Consider the following 20024-nt stretch of genomic DNA (forward strand, 5'->3'; position numbering starts at 1 on the left):
AAATTTCCAAAAATAGATAGTTCTTCAATTTAAAATATTAAAAAGATCAAAAACGTTATTTTTTATTTAATTAATCGAGTAAAGTTCAATATAATATCTTCTCAGTGTTTTTCTTTTTTTTTAAAAAAAAAATCGAAGATCATTCGAAATATCCGATTTAAATACATTTATTAATTAAAATTCAACTAAACTTTAACGGCTTAAACGGAAACGAATAACACAACAGTAGTCCAAATAATTACCCACTAGCTCAAGTGCTCAACTATTGGTAGTCCTTGCAGCTAAAAACACTATATATTATTACCTCCCCTTCCTTCTACAGATCCATTAATCCCTGCGAAAATCCGATCTTTTCGGTGTCCCAAATCTCGCCTTCTTTAATTTTATCAAACCCAACTGTTCTGATACTTTCCCGGGAAAATTTTTCCTGCTCTGGAAAGCTTAAAGTTTCTATCTTTCACTGTTTTTTTAATGGTTGGATCATAGCGGCAGAGTTTGTTTTCTCTTTTTGATTTGTTTAAGAGAAAATAACAATGGCTGGTATAGCTATAGTATTAGATCTGTTGAGGAAAAATCCCAACTTCTATTCATCCCAGTTCTCTGCCTCCGCGGCCGTCTCTGCTGCTGCCGTCTCTGTCGCAGCTGCCGGCACACCCTTTGCTTCTAGGTTCTTGTTCGGGTGTCATCCCTTCCCTCAGCCCATGTGATGTGTATGGATGTGTGTGTGTGTATAGATACGTGAGCTCTATGTGACACAGTATTGCTACAACTGATTTTAGGTATTGGTTATTTACATGTGTGCATTAAAAAGCTTATGATAATTGATTTGCTAGGTCTATTTATGAAAGAAAGCTGAATTAGGCTTTGTTATTTAGCTTGTTGTTCATAGTTTACTAGCAGAACTATGGTTCGATGTGGATAATGCTAATGGGCGGAGAATGGAATTTGAATAGGTTTGCAATTTCAGATTTTTAACAAGTAGGTTATTGTGTGAGTGATTGGGATTATTTTTTAGAATGGTTAGCCTTTGTTATTTAGCTTAAATGTTCATATTTTACTGGCAGAACAATGTTTTGATGATGATATTGCTAATAGATGAAGACTGGAATTTGATTAGTTTTGCAATTTCAGCTTTGTGATTGTGTGAGTTTTTGAGATTATTTTTAGAATTGTCGATACTGTTTGAATGATTGTGTCCAATTGGGAGAGTTTGTAATGCTCAATGTCAGACCTAATCATTGGAGATTCTAGTATGAACAAGCATATAAATTTTCGCTTTGATAGAAAAGGGGAAGTTATATCAACTACGTTCCTTTTTTGTTCTCAAGTCACTAGAAGTTCAAACTTGCTCTATTTGTGGTTGCCCCTAGTTCATTCGTAAACATTTTTAAGACCATAATGCTGGGGAAGAAGAAGATGAGCTTCTTCAGTCTTGAACTTCTGCTTGGAGTTGTTTGATGTTTTCTTTTTCATCTTTCTTCATTTCATAACAGCTTCTTTTTTTTTTTTTTAATAATCTGGTAATACTTGTATAAATACTTGCCTGTTTTTAGCTTTGTCTTGGCTATATATTAACTTTCTCCGATGTCATGCCAGTTATTCTGGGATACAAGTTACTTATTGTGATGCTGGTGCAGTATTGTCTGATGATTACATTTCTAATATACGAAAAGCATCAGGAGATATTTTTCGGCATGATTCTCTGAAATACTCTACCAAGGAGTACTATTTTGAGTTAAAACCTCTCTTGTCAGCTTTTGCATTGAAGCAACTAGCCATTACATCCTTAAGGTAGTTTTTGCTGTTCTATTTGCCTCTTCTGCAGCCTGCTTCAAATACAGAAGAGGACGATGAAGACTTTCTGCAGGATGCTCCAGAAGTGCACCATGCAGATTTGGTTGTTCCCTTCCAAAAATCAGTGAAGCAAATTGTTCGTGAGGTGAGTTTAATTGTGGCTTGCATGTCTACAGTTGCACTTCTAGGGTGTTCCTGAGGCTGTTTTATAGTTTTCAGTACCTTCAAGTTTATGAACTATTGTTGCCAGTCTGATATTGCTTCTCAATATTCAAATTGTTGACTGTGATTCTGACTTGGCTTTATCTGCATATGCCATTCCCCGGCCTCAATTATTCAAGTTGTTGCTAGGTTTTTGTCCTTCATTAAGCTCTGAGCTATTGCATTTAACACTCTTGTCTCTGATTTTCTAAATTGGTCCTAAGGAGGATCCTTGTTTGATTGTGAACTATGGAAACACCCAAGTTGCCACATTTTGCTTCTCGTTCTGGATCTTATTTAAAGATATAGTAAATCTCTGCATTTTTTTTCTATTTGATCTCTATAAAGTATGCAAGTATTAGCTGTTACACTTCTATAGAAAACAATGAATGGATTTTGCACAAGTTTAGTTCTTTTGATAATGTATTTTTGAATTATTCAAGGAGCACTTAACTGAATTTTATCTTGTTTGCTATCTCAGACTACTGTTGTTACCACAAGACGGATTCTTGAAAGGCTTGCTGTGCATTATGTTTCACAGCGGTTGGCTTGGAAACTTCTAAAAGGTACTTTCCTTTCATAATATAATCAATGTGGCATTTTAGAAGTCACTTCCTTTCAGGAATATAATCATTATGAAATTTTTATTACATGCCTAATTGATGCATGAGAAGAAACGATGACATACAATTAAGCATCAACTAGTGTGGTTTCTATTCCCCATGTTTGGAATCTAAAATTTTACAAGAATTCAATTCAAATAATTTCTATTTTGTTTATTTCTTATGTTTGTAATGAAAGAATTCAATTCTTTTAATTTAAAAATAAAATATAAATTTTCAAAAAAATAGAAATCGAACATGATTTTTATGAGAATTCATTTGAATTCTTTCTTGCAAATGTTTTATTCCAAACGAAGTCATTAAGAATTTTATTTCCATTTTTACAATCTACTGAACTTTCTGATTAGCAACTAATGGATTGGATCAATATTTACAGATGTTCCTAAATAGGCTGTACGCAAAGCTGAAAGAGGGATGCCTACTATTCTCTATATTTTCAGAGTTAGCAGGACAACTTTTAGAGGTCAAATTCTGTCCTTCATGTTTAGTTGGAGTTTTCTGCCAACTTTTTGTATAAAAGCTAAATTCTCTCTCGCCTCTTTTCTATATGTTTAAGCAGGACATTTTTTAGGAGTTGCTGCAGCATGGATTGTACAAGTTGGTATTGAAATTTACCGATTCTTTAATCATCTAGTGAAGTCTGAAGAAGAAAACAATAAGGTTGATAAATCAGAACAAGTTATAATTCTCAGGAAGAAGGTTACTGGTGTTACTCTCAGCTGTAGTGCATCACTAGTTTTTGCTTCCATTGGGGCAGGAATTGGCGCAACCCTAATTCGTCCTTCAACTGGCCAGTGGATTGGTACACAAGCTTTTACTTAGTTCCTTTTGTTTTCTTGGTATCATTGGCATAAATTTGTCACATGTCTTGTGATCCCGTGAGCTAATATATGAAGTGTTTCTCTGCAGGCTGTGCAGCTGGGGATTTGGCGGGGCCAATTGTTGTTTCACTGTGCCTTGAAAAAGTTTTTCATGCTGAACTCTAAAGCAGTGGCAATATATTATCTGAAGTACTTCTTGCACCTGCTTGCGTCTAACTTGATTAACAATTTTTTTGGTATTTGATTGTATAATTCTGCATAATTAATATCGCAATTTTGGGAGCTGTAGGTTAAAAAGGAAAGAACTACGTAAGCTAGATAAATACCAGGTTTTGTAGCAGACGTAGTTTTCTAAATTGTTGGTTAGAATTATCCCTCAAGGTCATTGTTACTTTCTCCTGTTAATAAATTTCAAGTAATTGTTTCGTTTTGTTAGATCTTATGAACTGTGTTGTGCCAAAATAAGAGGCTTGAAACTGCGTTTTGTGTAGCTACTTCCTGTTATAGAATGAATTCTTACATTTAATCCCAACGTATTTGTGTAATCTTGGCATTATTTATAGATTATTAACATTAATTCACTAATGGCGTAAGCTCCTATGGGAGTAAACAACCAAAAAGGTCAACTAATGAAACGAATCCTGACAATCTTCAATAATCTAGGCCTCCAGAACAAAAACCAAGCAGTGATTTGATTTCCTTATGTGTCCCATATCATCACAACAGCAATTATCCCAATACCCAACAACACTGCCAAGAACTTATGATGGGGTGTGTCAACTGAAGCTGCCTCCTGAGGCCTGTAACCCTTGGATAGGAGATGATTTATTGCTACATAGATGAATATTCCACAAGCCAGTCCCATTGATATGGCAAAGATCCAGTCTGCCACCGGACCTTGAGTTGTGGCATCTATGATAATCCCAATAACCACACCAACTGGACTTGAAATGGCAAATGCAAAAGCATAAGCAACGCAGGATAACAAGGGGCGATCAGGGATAATCCGAAGAAGAGCTATTCCCATTGCAATGGCTGCAAATATCTTGTGCAGACAGATGGTCCATAAAGCTTTCCAAGCATCGTTTTTCGTCTCTGCAACTCCAATTGCAATGCCCTCGAAGACAGAATGGAAACACAAAGCGACTATAAGCAAAATGCTGTCCCCAAATGATCTGACAGTTGCAAGTGAGGATTTTGCAGAGGCAGCATCAGTACCATTATGCATCTATGAATTCACCAAATACATTCCATCACCAAGAAGAAAAGCAGCTTGCTCATAAAAGCAAAATTAAATCAAGATACCGTGGAGTAAGAGTATTTTAGAAACCAGAAGATTTATAAGCTACCTGAAAATGTGACTGTGAAGTGCTATGGTGGCTTGTGTTTCCATGATCAACGCTCTCTGTTGGGAAGAAAAGAAAAAAAAATATATGACAATTAGGAAGTCAACAGCAGACATAATCACATGATTTCTGTCCTTTTTGGGAGAATAATATTTTCTCCTTGATAAGGTTGATGAAGGATATCAATCACTCGATTAATGGAGACAAGTAAGATTATGCCAGATTTTGTATTTTGGAGCTAATTTCAAGAAAATGTGATCTTATATTCACAATAATACCAAAAGCCGGTTCTCTTAACCCTTCAAATCAGATTCAGAGGACAATGCCCTACATTTCATAATAAATTCACATTTCACACCATAGTTCCATCCTCCACACAAACCCAGTGCTTGATAAACAAGAAAACGTAGGAAAGAAAAAGAAAATCTGTCATTTTCCCACCAATGTATCAGAACGTACGCAAATAAGGAAAGGGGAAAAGAACTTTTGTTAATGGCTTTTTATGTCAGAAAATGAAACTTTAACTACTAAACCAAACACCTTAATTAGAAATGACTAAGAATAAGTAATTTCAGTACAAAATCTTTTCAGAATAAACAGAAAAATAAATTATCTTAAAAAAAGTTTTTTTTTTTTTTTATTGTTGAAAACATGATCAAAATGCTTGGGACAGAGCATCTCCATATATAGAAATTAGCAATTTAAGAAATACAGGACTATTAAAAAAAATTGCATTAACGAGAATCTAATTGCAGACCTTGACGCTCTAAATCTCCATTGGCCTCACTGCTTCTCTTCCCATACACATAGGAAATAACACAATCAGCAAGCATAGTCATCAAATAACCAGCACTAGCCAACATGAAAGCAAAAGGGTACTGTTTCTTAGTCAAGTCCTCGAAGGTCTTATTTGCATCGCTCAAGAAGTGCATCAAAGCAGTCCCCAAGAACACCCCTCCAGCAAACTGAGTTCCCAGCACCAAGAAACCATCGTTCCACTTCATGAAGTAAGGTGAAACCCCACCAAGGAAAGTCCCTACAAACACCAAAATCAAGCACCATATTTTCACCAAGATTAAGGACTTCTCCCGCAGATTGACATGAACATCACTGCTAGTATGATCATCATCGTCGTGGCCGCCACCGTGTGCGGTGGCTATGAGGAGAAGAGAAAGGAAGACGGAAAGAGAGAAGAGAAAGCGAGACATGGGTGGTGAAACAAATTAAAGAGGATGATGAATATGAATCCGCCGTGGAAAATTGGAACTAGAGTTTCCCTTCTATCCATATCTAAATATATTGTACACAGGCGGAGGAAATGGTTTGTCGTATGCACGTACTGCAGAGAGAAAGGGGTTGTCCTCAGAGGAGCAAGACAAATAGAGTTGGTAGTATTACTAATAGAAAGACAGGTCATTTTTTGTTGTTCTTTACTTTCCTATAAAATTTCGTGAGCTAGAAAATTGGGTGAGATAATCAATGTTCGACAACCCTACTCTCTTAGAAAAGTTAAATATCAACTGCCACGATTGCCATTAAATTTATACAGTTATAATATTATAATATTTTAATTTTAAAATATAATATAAAATTATTTAAATTTTAAATTTTTATCTAATAATTTTTTTTAATTTTTAATTACTAATTTTTTAATTAAAAATTAATGTGAATAACTCTCACAAGATATTTAGTTAATATTTTTCTCTCCTTTCTTATATAAAGTATAAAATTATTCTATTTATAAAGAAAAAAATGATTAAATTTATATATAATTTGAGTGAAAAAAAAAATATTGACTAAATTTTATGCTAAAACTGTTCAGGTCAGCGTCTAATTAAAGGTTCGAAGAATTTTACTGTGTAAAATTTAAAAATTAATAAAGTTTTATATTATATTTTTAAGTTAAAAAATTATAATATTATAAGTACATTAATTTAAAGACAATTATCAAAATTTATCATATTTTATATGTTCAAATCTTTCTAACAGGGTTTTTTTTTAATCATAAATAACGGAAATATTTTAATTTTTTAATCATGCCTCATCTGAGATTAAATGAGAAAGAAATATTATGCTTTGGACATTTACTTCTTTATTATAGAATTTTGCAATAAAGGTCGTCCAAATCTAGCGTTAACATCCCTGTCCTGTGGCATCGTTAGCGATGCCTTGGACATTTACTTCTTTATTATGCTTTGTTTGATTGTAGAAGATTCAGTCCACCGCTTCCATTTGGAATCTCGTGTTTGATATTAAGCATGTCATCTCCATAAATGGCCAAAATTACACGACAAAGCTGGCTCAGCCAGACCAAGACTTTGCATTTCTCACACCCTAGTCATTTGCGTTGCAGCTGAACCTGAGCTTGCCTATAGCCAATTCTGGTTAACTGCAAACAAAGGCCAATAGGGCCCCACTACCAGAATCAGCCTGTTCGCACAATTGAACGCATGTGGAAATATGGAGCCTTGTCTTATTTTATTCCTTCAAAAGATTAACCATTAACATAGAGAACACTCAATGATGGACACAAATGACAAAATATCAGATGGAAAGAAATTATCAAATCATAACATGTACATTAAATGGGCTCAATGTGTGTTTTCTTTCCGCAAAACTTATTTATTTAAATCTCGAAAGGTCAGATTGGCAAGGGAACCATAATTGTTTCAATACTAGAAAATTAATCTTGTAAATTAATTCAACTGTTACTATAGGGAAAAAAAAAATACTTGATGGTCAAGATAATTGAGTGACAATCATAATACTAACATCCGAAACATAAAGGGCTTCACGACTTCAACTGCAATATCTTCACATTCATCTATTAAATATCCATCGACCATATTTTTACAGTAGCCTGATCTTCATAAAAAAAACCTTGCTGCCTCTGTTCTTGCATTCGCCTGGATCATCATTCAACAATATTAACATGTCATCCAGTTAATGTCATTTTGTTCATTTAATTTGCATATGGCTGCATCACCATTCGCCTTCAAGCACCCCAATAAATTTTGATTAACTCAACCAAGCCTAAATCATAGACAAGCAAGAATACAATTTACCTCTGTGTTTGCTTGGACCGTTCCTATAACTCTATTGCAATATCCTCTCCTTTTCATAAGATGCTACACATTTTTGATATCTGCTGGACTTGCAAAAGCAACATCTATGCACAAACCAGAAAGGTACTAAATATCTTGCAAGCCCAGGGGGCAGTTTTTTTGTTATGCCCTTCCCATCCCTGGTTGATGTTTCATATGAGCAATACATCCTCAGGATTCATGGTAGAGTTTTTTTTTTTTTTTTTTTTTTTTAAGATACACCTATTCAAGAGAATTCTTTTGCCCCTCAGATGCAATTTAAAAAAGAGAAATGAAAAATGGATCACAGACATTTAACTTCCACAGCGACAACAAAATGGGCTCTAATTTATGTATGCAATAAAAATCAACACACTCATGTTCAAGAAACGGAATGAGATCCGAAAGTGTTGCATCCACAAATTCTTCGCCTTTCTCATCAATCTTAAATGGCTTGACAGGGACACAATTTTCTGGATGAAGGCTATTTTCAAACGCATGAGCACTCACATGTGTAATCTTACTCAGATCTCTAATGAGTTTCGAGAGATCCTGCAAACAATAATTAAGATTGTTTATAATTATCAATGTCATAAATGTAGCAGCTCTAGAAACAATAAAGAAAAACTTAAATAAAATAAAATATAAACATCAGAAAGCTTCAAAACGCATTGCCAACAGAACTATTTCTTTTTCTAGCAAAAAAGGAAAGTGGCAAGTGGCAATATGAACTTTATCTTATAAACAGCGATGAAGCATTTTATCAGCTACAAAATATAATGGAAATATTTGAAAAGCAGCTCATAAGTGTCTAACAATGCAACTAGACTAAGCCTTAGAAATCACTTAGCCTTAGCAATCACTTAGTTTGTTTATTTGCTTATGCCTTCATTTAAGATTAAAAATTGGATTATCATCCACATCAGTTATGCAGCCTTACAAATGCCAATAAATTAGCTATGTAAATGATTTGGTTCGACATACAAGTAATTCTCCATAATTTAACATAACCTGCAAAACGACAAATTAAAGCCAGAGCCTTATATGGAATAGCACAAGCACACATAGAATTGCTTAACATGTATAGAAAGAACAATTTCATGCCCATCACAAGGACACACACAAGGAATTCACTTTCAAACACCCTTACTCTACTCAAGGGACTGGAAAACCATACACAAGTGGCAAACGTTTAGCAATCTGAAGTCGGTAAAACCAGAAATCGGTAAAGCTAACAATTCCAGACATATAATTGTCTATCCAGAACGTGGGATTTATTTCAAAAATAGCATCTTGTTCCAACCAACTTTTCTTTTTCAAAGCCGAACTCTGCAGCGAAAAGCATTAAAAAAAAAAAAAAAAGTAAAACCAAATGTAAGTTGCGTAGCCAGCAAAACCAGTAGCTCCACTAAAAGCGGCAATGAGCCCATATTTAAAAAAATCTCCAGCCTTTCCTCTCCGAACCCGCAATGGCAGCCTCATCCGGAGACTCTGCCGCAACAGCCATGGCCTCCGCGGACTGATCGGCGATTATACATTGAGAAGAGATGATGGATTCTTTGGCAAAGTCTTAGCTAAAAGATCGCCCATTAGATTTCTTATTTCTCGATACTATCGATGGAAAGCGATATCAAAGTAAAATTGAAGCCATTGTTAGGGCTTTTCAATGTATTGGGATTTAGGGTTTAAATAGGGTTTTGCGCGGCCTTTCGAGATCGAGAGAGAAAGAGAGAGAGAGAGAGAGAAAAGGGGAGGGGGGGCGCACGAAAATTGAGGATGTTTGGTCAACTCGGAGATCAAGTTACAACGGGTTTGGAAATCGGTTTATCTATAAAACTGATGCGGATTAGAAATTCCCCTGTTTGGTTAGCGTTTGCTGCTTTCGCTTGATGTGATGTCCTCCGATTCTGACATTCTTTACATATACTGTTTTTATTCTAATATAAATAAATTTTATAAACTCTATTTATTTAATTTTAGCAAGTAAAAATTAAATTAAAAATATTTATATTCATAAATTACGAAATAAAATAAAATTTTTATATTTATTATATTTAATTTCATAAAAATTATTTATGGTTTTCAATAATAAGATATATCAAACAAATGAGCAAATCAGCTAGCAAATCAAGTTTAGGGCCTTGGCCATGGACTTCATTTCAAGTTTTGGCCAGGAATAGGAATGGCAATGGCTAATGCGTCCATAAAAAATAATAAAAAAAAAATACACAATTTAAACTCGATTTTAATATTTAAATTTAATTAAAATTAATTTTAAAATTTATATTAAAACTAAAATCCATAAATAAATTCATAAAATCATGCAATGTATTTAAAAAAATAACTTAAAATTTTATCATTTGTCATCTTTTAGTATAATTATTACTAATATCGGTTGATATATATACAATTTGAAAAAAATAAATGACCCGTTTAAGTTAATTTTATTTAAAAATATAAAAAATTTAAAATTTAAATAGTATAAAATATTTAAATTTTCATTTTAAATAATTTTTTAATTATTAGTTATAAAAATATTTAAAATTAAAAAAAATATTTATTAAAAAAATAATTAGAGAATGCCTAATTAAGTTGAAATTTCATTTTAATTTATTTTTTTAATTATAAATTTAATTATTACTATTAGATAATATTTGATTTAATAATTTTATTTTAATAATTATTAATATTTCCGTGTGACACTTAACTTGAACTCTTTCAGGACGCGTTAGCCAGAAAAGTCTCACAATAATTTATGAATCAAAACGAGTATTATATTAGCATTAAGCTTTAACAAGCCCATTGAGAAAACATTAAAAATATCTTATATAGACAAGCATTACAAACATAATACGAACATCAAACAATAGGCAAAAATATTCAATGAACAAACTACTATTTTCATTTATATAGCATAAAAATAAATAATCTTCACATCACTTGTAGGCAGGAGGGAGTGACTAAATAAGGTAATAAAAGTTTTCACAGAGTGCCCATTTTCATTCATATCCTTTATCATTCAGTGATGGGCAAATGATATTAATATTCAAAATTTTAATAAAATTTAATGTGTATTTAACATAATCAAATGAAAATTTTAATATTAACAAAATTTTAGTATGATTTTAAAAATATAAAAAATTAAATATTAAACTATATTATTAAAATAAATAAAAAATAATTCGAGTAATACGCGGATGATATGATTATTTATTTTATCTAAATTTAAGTTTATTTCAAACTCAATACTCTTTTTAATTTAAAAAAATTTATTTAAAAAAAATCAAGCAATTAAATTTCACTCTTATAAATGATTTGTTTTAAACAAGTCTATAAGAAAAAGCTAAAGTATGCATTTTTTTTTTAAAGAAAAAAAAGGCTCAATTAGGAGCCACACAAATTTTGTAATGTAGTTTTCTTTTTCATATGAACATATATATATATATATATATATATATATATATATATATATATATATATATATATATATATATATATATATATATATATATTTGTTAAGTATATAAATATAAATATTAACATGGCATACAGAAAATGAAAAGTATTATCGTTGACGAAACTTAAATACATCAGATCATCATGCTTTTAGATTCTTAAAGATTACTCCAGTTAAATTGGACGACACCTACTATTAATGAAGAAGTTGAAATGGGGAAACTTAAGCCTATTTAGATCATTAGCTTAAAAAAAAATTCTTAGTAATAAAGTTTATATAATTAATTAAGAACTAATACTTTAAACTTTTAGATTTGCAAGACTTGATGGAAAGAAAACAATGAGATTTAAGGCTAAAAAATATATGATGGGATTTAAATTGAAATTTTTAAAAGGTATAGCTAATATAAGTTTGATATTATAGAATAAGAATGAGTCTTAACAATTTTTAGATACCATATTCACATCAAGATTATTCATGAACTCATTATTTTAATTATGTGTATGCTTTAATTGATTTTTGCATGAATTATGCTATATATATTTAATTTAAGGATTAGTAAAGTCATTTTTATATAAAACCAAATTTATTTTAGATGCATTTAATTTTTAATTTGGTAAATTATTGCATATACCAAGTGCAATGCTTTCCCATTTATAAAAATATGAGCCTTTCACGAATTAAAGGGAGTGAACCCCACATAAATGTAAATATGTGTCTACATCAGTAAACACTAATTGAGACCTTAACTGAATCCAACCACATACTTCATTCTTCTTTATCCCTATAATGTTCTGGCCTTATCAAGCGATAAATCATAGCATGACACAAAATCCGGAGATGAGCACAAAATTTCAATAACACCACCAAAATTCATTAATTGCAGCTACTTGAAACATTTGAAAATCCAATCGGTGGCTGAAATATCTCCATGCCAACATCAACAAGCTGGTAAGAATTCAATGATCAAAAGAGACTCCTAACTACTCTAATAACCCAAAATCCTGAGCTGGGCAAATAAGTAGCCCTACAACAATGTATAGAGATAAACAGCATTTATGCAACCCCAATAATAGAGATATATTTTCAAAATTGAAAAAGAAAAATCTTTCCCTTTTCCCCAGATACAATTTATGCATATATATATATATATATGATGCAGGTGCATTCTGGCACCTAGCTTAAATACTTCGAGCTCTTGTCTAGCTCAGAAAAAGATGGCTTTAAAATGGTTTCTAAATTCTGCATTTACTCAAGTTTTTGGTCACACGGACACCCTGCAGAGAAGCGATGTGCTAGCATGTCCAAATAATCAAGGCCAGCTGCAGGTCCAGGGATGTGTGAGGAGCTTGAGGGATGTAAAAGAAGGTGGGGTTACAGGGATTGCAATGAGAAAAGAAGTGTACGCAAGCGGGTTCCAGGTGCCACTTCACTACCCAAGGTACACAATGGCAGACTATGAGAAGATGGAGGAGTGGAAGCTTGACATGCTTCTCAGTGAATATGGACTTAGTTTTAAAGGTAGCCTTGAAGAGAAAAGAACATTTGCGATGGGGGCATTCTTGTGGCTAGACCAACTTTGAAGCAGACTACTGCTACTCTCACCACAGCTAAAAGTGATCAACTTCCATGGCCTGGCCTGCCTTTAAGCTTTGATGGTTACTGTATAATTAGTTCATGCTAGAACTAATGTTCACGTTCAGGAGTAAATTTAAAGCAAAGTGTTGTAAATTGCAAGTCTTGATAATAAGGCTCCAGGGTCTTATTCTAAGTTATCATAAATAAAGCTAATAAAGGTATTGAAAATGATTATGTGGCGGACTGAAATAATTGATTAGCAGTTAAAGAGGGGTTCGGTTCTGCAAATTCAGGTGTAATTTGTAAGACAAGCAACCAATTAAGCCATATTCTTTTCTTAAACATGCCCATGGTAAGAATAATTAATCTGATCAAACTAAAAGAAATAGTTGATAGTGAAATTAAGAAATTTTATCCTTTGTGGGGTAACCCTAAAATTAATTCTAATTTTAGTTAACAAAATTAATGGATTATCATTTAGATTCTATTGCTTTGTTGCACATTTTACATCAATCCTAACATTAATTAGTAAATTAATTTTGTGTTACCACATATATTACTTAGCCACATATATTACTTGGACATTAAGATTCAAACCAGCTATATGCTTCCCTGTGAACGGATTACTTTCACCTGATGGATACGTAATTGGGATAGTCATTGTAACATTGATCAAGCAGTGATAGTCAACAAAAGTTTCTCCTTTTTTTCCCCATCTCCCATGGCCAGCAACCTGAATATTCTTTAACAAGGATAGAGATCAATTGCTAAGGATGGCAATAGATAAAGCTAGCAACGATAATTATCTTATTTAAATTTAAATTTATTAATAATTCAAATATGCGAACTATTTCATATTCATCTTAACACTTGTTATATAAATATAAAGTGGATTTTTTTTTGAGAAAAACTAATTTTATTAAGTTAGAATAAATTAAATACTTAAAAATATAATATTGGACTGTTGTTATTCCTCATAGGGAGATGTGGACATACATCTTTATCAGAAGTAGTTATGGTTTTTAGGTATGGAAAATTTAACGTGTACACACCAAAATCAAAGTAAGTATATGATAGAACCATAAAGTTCAATAGGAAAAAAAAAAAAAAAAAAAGAAGAAAGAGAGAGAAACAAAGATAAAGCCAATAATACAAAATGATATTGTCAAGCCATATATGTATACATTTATGGATGGAAATTGTAAGTGCCGTGACCTAAACGTTGGAGATTTTTTCTTTTTTACAAGCCTTATTCTTCATTGACGCGTTGTTTCCTTTTACAGTTCATGCTATTACTCCTACATGAACATGCTTTTTATTTTCTAATTTGAGTATGTTTTTATTTTATGATCTATAAAAAATTATTTTATTTAGAGTTGTAATTGCCATTTCTAATAATATATTTTTTTAAAATTAAATCTGAATAGTAAATTTTATCACTATATTCAATAATACTTACCAGCATAAAAGCGTCCGTGCTTGTTATGATAACGATGAAAACCCATTTAATTACATTGTCTTAAATAATTGAAATCTAAGGATTTGATGAAAATCCATTTAAAATGATGATGGTTTTTCTATTAAAAACCATAAAATTAATAGATTATTTCACATTTTAATTAAATCTTCAATGCATCTTACACATTAATCATGAAATTAATATTTGAAAAAAATACGTAATAAAAAAGTTTCCATTGATTATAGCTTTCATATCAATTTGATAAGAAAAAAACAAAAAAAGAAATTTCAGATCATTTCTGAAAAGATGTGCGTGTAGAAGATGAAAAGAAAATTTTAATTAAAGCATAGGGGAATAAAGCATTATGCAAGGAGAGAGGTTCAACGTGGCAAAAGAAACCGTAAAGCGTCGCTTTACATTTGGATGAGGACAGAGCTGCTCACCAAACAAATTGCACCCAAACTTTATATATATATATCACTCTTTAATTACTATATATTAGTTAATTTTTATATTATAAAAATAGGATGGATAATAGATAAAAAAAATCAATAATTAAATTATTAATATCGTTAGTATTTTTATTTACTGAATGCTACTGTATGGATATTAACTTTAGAGTAAATCCATCTCCGATTGTGCTAGGCCCCGTCAACAATTAATGCAGAAACCAGTCAACTTCAAATTGGTAAAGTAGAAGATGACTCTTTGTCGTATGGGTTGCCACCTAGAATGTTCAAGAAATAGACGGGGAAAAATGAGCATACGCACCCTCCAAATGGGCAACCTTTAATTTTTATTTGTCTGCATGGGATACTTAGCTATACCCTCTACATTGATCATACTGTTTTCTGCCTCTAATTTGCATACATAACAAGGTCATTTTAGTAAAATTTGCCCATCGTTTGATTTCCCTCTCTCTATATAAGAAATGGGCAGCTGGAGTTTTTGACGCACCAACCTACTATCCCACTGCCAACAACCCTCCCAAGTGCATACTCCACCATAGCTTCCTTCTTCTTCAAACAATACCAAAAGAAAATTCAAGAACATGGAACAAATACAGAACCAAAACCACCAAACCTTAAGCCAGTTCTCGAGGTACCAGTTACTAAAGAAAATAACCCAATTGTTGCTTTCAGTTTCAGTGTTTTCTTTGCTATTGTCTAACTACTCTCGCCTTTCTTTTCTCTGTTCTTTCAACTTCTACTTCTCCTCTGTCCCTGTCCAGCTCTTTAGCCACACCATAGATAAGAACTGCATATTCCTCCTCTGTAATGGTCTTCTAGTTTTCGTTGCTAAATTCTCTGGTTTGGTTTGTTCTTCATCCTCAACGTATAACAACCGCAGTAGCATTGAGTCTGTCAAGAACTATGAAGATGATGCAGCCCCATTAGTATTGGACCAGTACTCGAAAGTGTCATTGCTAGAGAAGGAAGATTTGATGGCTCAAGAAAATGTTGCTGGGGAGGACGAAGGAAAAGAAAATGATGAGTATATCACTGGAGAAGTGGGAAAGAAAGAAACACAGCAGTTCATTTTAGAAGATGAACCAGACGAAGGAGAAAGTGGCTTCTCGATTACTGCAGGAAATAAAGAAGGTAGTCAAGTTCTCGTCGAAGAGGATGATGATCATCAAGAAGAGGTTATCAAAGAGTTCGATGACAAGTTTCCTGTTCAAGAAGAAGAAGAAGAAGAAGAAGAAGAATATGAAGGAGAAAATGGTATGTTAAGCACAGAGGAATTAAACAAGAAATTTGAAGAATTTATCAGAAAGATGAAAGAAGAAATAAGGATTGAAGCTCAACAGAAATTAGTCATGGTTAATTAAATAATCATATCAGAAGCAAGAAATTAAGAATTAAATAACAACCACAAGAGAGAGCTGTCCCTTTGTCTCATATCAAGCTTGTAAATTAATTAGTTACATATTATTTTCTTTTTATTTTGCTATATTTTTGTCTTTCTTTTTGTGGCATATATATATATATACTGTTTTTTTTTCTTAAATATAGGTTCTGTAATTTCTTGGTGGAGTTTTATAGTTTCAGTATATGTAAAAGCGTTTCGCTTGTTACAATCTTCATCCTGTTAGTCTTATCCCAATACAAATTACAGCTTCTGATGTGCAAGTTATAAATTTGATTCTAAATCAGGCTGATTACAAAGTCAACCAATAAAAAAAAATTAAAAAAAAACCCATTTATTGTGTATAAAAATATGAAAGATCATTTACAGATGTTCATATCTAAAACAAATGGCTGTTATTTTATGATAATTTTTGTAACCCTTTTTTGATTGATTTTGAAGGGCTAAAAGCCACATATGATGCTTAGGAATTAAATTAGTGTACCATTATTATGTCGGGAGGGCCTCAGGACAATGATGAATCGATGAATTAATTTTTCTGTCACCAACACTTGGAGAGCTGAGAACGTCTTCACAATTGCGCCCTTTGACTTAGGAACTTGGGAAGCTTCATCTTTTGGCAAAGAAAAGAAACAAACTCATGGTTGGTAGAAGAAATCATGATTTATTAATATTTCAGTCATAATTTAAAAAAAAAAAAAAGAAATTGATGAGTAAATAATATATGAAAAAAAGGGTTTTCCACGTGCTTCATTTTGGTGAGGCCAAATAACCCCTAAAATATCAAAATCAAGTAGCACAAGTCCACAACCTTATAATGTGGGGGACAAAAATAACCTATATGCGACCAAATTCATGCCCAAGCCAAAAAAAAAAAAAAATCCATAAAAACAAAGTTATAACTTTCTCTTTAATTTTAACACATGTCACCAATCATTCACCATAGAATTTCCAGATAAGTATGGAATGTTCCCATTTTCACCAACTCAAATTATTGACTTGATTTTTAAATATTATTATATTTCAATATAAATATTTGATTATTAAACTATTAGTTTAATAGCTAATATTACATAGTTTAATACCTTAATTTTCTTTTATATATATATGCCTTAATTAATCATGGCTAGAAAAATAAGTTGAAACATTTGCATCACTGTGGTTGAAAGAGACGACTGAAATTGACAATCTTTTAATTAACATTGTGCGGCAACAGGTGGCTGAAGAATCTTCTTTACACTTATGTGGTTATAAACTGAAGAGCTTTCATTTTCACTCTTTGTGGATTCACATCACAAAAGCAAGTTACCCTTTCTGTATCTTTGGGGGGATGGCTTCTTCTTCAAAGCCACATCAATTGCACATTGAAAGACTAACGAGTTTGATTCACTAGTGTATATCTCTCAAAGCTAGCTATGACACAGTCATATATGTATTAATCGAAGGTCAGCGTGAATGAATATCTAGAAGGACCCATTCTTGTTTTGCTGGGATTAATACTAGTATGTGACTCGTCATGCTTACACTGCAAAGTTCTTAGGGTAGTGCTTGTCCAAAGGTGACAATTGGGTGCTAAAAAATTCTGTACTTATTGTGTACCCAAATGGGGCATGAAGCTAGTGGGATGGGTAAAATCAAGAATCAAGAATGGGCATATGGGTTTGATACATATCTGTTTGAAGGCAACTCAACCAAGCATTAACCACTCGGGGATGCACAAACTTACAAAAGCAAGATGGAGATAATTAGCAGAGGGAGCTGCAATGTATGCATGATTGTCCAATTCATTGAACAATAATAGTAAGGCATTATCAATTATGATCAATGTGGGGTATAAGCAATAATGAATATATGAAAGGTCCAAAATAATAACAACAATACATTTTGAAAGAGAGAGACCAATGCATATTGTATATCAGGGTTTAGTATTCTGAATCTTGATGACAATAATGGCAATTAATTAACCCTTGCAGTTAGGTCCTGTCATTTTGCAGTTAACATTTAAGGCAGACAATTCTAAGCCAGAAACTCTAAACAGCATCCTTCATGCCAGGGTTTCAATTAAGTCCTGCCACTGTCAGATGCACATTAATTAATGTTGTTATTTCCTACTCTATAGGCAACCGGTTCAAGAAACTTGATTTGATAACAGAAACTGTGGTGATGAAAGTTCTGGGAATTTCTTTGAAAACTAAACTACTCAGAATTAGCCAGCCAATTTGATTTATGCAAGTTGGAGATAGATGGAGCAGATAAATGTAAACATCAGATTGGTATTATCAATCAAATCTTGCTTTAGATGTATGGTTATCAAACCCGAACCCATTCAACTAAAAAATAAGAAATTGGAGATTTGACCGGTCTGATTTTATCTTTAAAAACTGTTTTGACAGAACAGGTGGACCGAGTTTTTTTTTTTTCATTTTATCGTTTTTTTTAGAATATTCCATTTGATATTTGGCAGTTATTGATTAGTGATTATTTTTCATTTTTAAGGTAATTTGTTAACAATGCTTTTGGATGTAACTATCCACTAATAATTAATGCATATTAAATTGAAATTTAAAGATAAATTAGAAAATTTTTAATTGAAATTTAAAGATAAATTAGAAAATTTGTTATTAAATATTAAAATGGAATGTTTCATGGTATATATGCTATCTAGGAGAAAGGCACGTGATGATTGTTATCTATGGGTGAGTAAAAGATAAATAATAAAATGGTAAAAAATTGACAAGGGGATTTATAATTAAAAAATTTTAATTTTTAAAAATGAATAAATTAATGAAAAGGTAGAAAAAAAAGTATATTTTATATGCTTGAGAAGAGTAGGACAAACTTAAAAATTGCAGAAATAAAGATAGTTATAGCTTTTACCTTTTCCTCCTTATTTTTTTTTAGTCTTTACATGTAACACCTCTAATTTTTAAATTTATTATTTTATGAATAAATATTAATATTTTGTTTTATTTAAATTTTGAAAAATTATTTGAAATTTTTTGGATTTTAGAAATTGGGTTCGATTTTTCGAAAATATAAAATTTTGATAATTTTTAAAAATTAATTTAAAGACCACGTGACAAAACTAAAAATATATTTGGACTCTACAAATTTTTCAAAATTTTTGGGCCTCGTTTTGGGTCTCAGAATAGAGTAAAAAAATTTAATTTTGGGTATCTTGAATCGAACCGACCAAATCGAATCGGACTGGATCTGACCGATCGAATCAGACCAGCCTATTTTCTTTTTTTCTTCTTCTCCTTCGCGCGCCCCCGACGCCCTCCCTCTCTCTCTCTCATTTTCTCTCTCCTCCCTCCGCCTCTTACTGCCCCACCGCCACCCCAGCCTCCCCAGCTCGCCAATGCACTACCTCAACCCTTCCCCCTCACCGGCCGCCTGTAGCTTTGGAAAAACGTGCCCAAAGGTGCTTACCAACGTAGCGCATCTCTTTAAATTTTCAGTCAAAATTCGGTCAATCCGGCCACCGATTGGACTGGGTCTTGTGCCAAAACTTATCTACACCTCGAGAGCTTTCCATAGACACCAAGAACACCAAAATCCATCAAGCGGTTTGTCCAATTTTTGTCCAGGAAGTTGTAGCCCATTTTGACTTTCGGGCTAGATTTCTCGAAAACCGTAAATCCCACCAAAAATCCGAGAGTACCGGAGTGCTCCACTCGTTGAGAGCTTCGCGGCAATACCCATTTCAAATTTTTTCGACACCATTTTTTGGTGGGTCCCTCAAGACTTCATAGTATTTTTCCGAACATTAAATGAGCTTAGAAAATTCTGA

The 20024-nt window shown here is 32.5% G+C and overlaps 3 protein-coding genes, 1 long non-coding RNA gene and 1 other non-coding gene across 5 annotated transcripts; 3 read left to right on the forward strand and 2 right to left on the reverse strand.

The window, feature by feature from the left end:
* Nucleotides 1-252: 252 nt before the first annotated feature.
* On the forward strand, nt 253-3819 carry LOC110663984 (uncharacterized). Its single transcript, XR_009144062.1, has 6 exons — nt 253-679; nt 1597-1939; nt 2477-2561; nt 2995-3081; nt 3178-3420; nt 3528-3819. It is a non-coding gene; the product is annotated as an uncharacterized LOC110663984 (transcript).
* Nucleotides 3820-3940: 121 nt separating this feature from the next.
* On the reverse strand, nt 3941-6228 carry LOC110663982 (zinc transporter 11). Its single transcript, XM_058135862.1, has 3 exons — nt 5543-6228; nt 4789-4844; nt 3941-4667 (listed from the first exon to the last, which is right to left on the reverse strand). The coding sequence occupies exons 1-3, from the start codon at nt 5991-5993 to the stop codon at nt 4140-4142; spliced, it is 1035 nt and encodes a 344-aa protein (XP_057991845.1). The 5' UTR covers nt 5994-6228; the 3' UTR covers nt 3941-4139.
* A 1221-nt stretch (nt 6229-7449) lies between these two features.
* Nucleotides 7450-9613, reverse strand: LOC110663985 (uncharacterized). The gene is made up of 2 exons (XR_009144228.1): nt 9046-9613; nt 7450-8420 (listed from the first exon to the last, which is right to left on the reverse strand). It is a non-coding gene; the product is annotated as an uncharacterized LOC110663985 (long non-coding RNA).
* Nucleotides 9614-12542: 2929 nt separating this feature from the next.
* On the forward strand, nt 12543-12908 carry LOC110664031 (uncharacterized). Its single transcript, XM_021823559.1, has one exon. The coding sequence runs from the start codon at nt 12543-12545 to the stop codon at nt 12906-12908; it is 366 nt and encodes a 121-aa protein (XP_021679251.1).
* Nucleotides 12909-15295: 2387 nt separating this feature from the next.
* On the forward strand, nt 15296-16317 carry LOC110663986 (putative E3 ubiquitin-protein ligase RING1a). Its single transcript, XM_021823493.2, has one exon. It carries the CDS (start codon nt 15414-15416, stop codon nt 16191-16193), a length of 780 nt encoding a protein of 259 aa, XP_021679185.2. The 5' UTR covers nt 15296-15413; the 3' UTR covers nt 16194-16317.
* The last annotated feature ends 3707 nt before the right edge of the window (nt 16318-20024 follow it).

Source organism: Hevea brasiliensis, chromosome 15 (genome assembly GCF_030052815.1).
Source record: "Hevea brasiliensis isolate MT/VB/25A 57/8 chromosome 15, ASM3005281v1, whole genome shotgun sequence".
In the NCBI taxonomy this organism is placed as follows: Eukaryota; Viridiplantae; Streptophyta; class Magnoliopsida; order Malpighiales; family Euphorbiaceae; genus Hevea; species Hevea brasiliensis.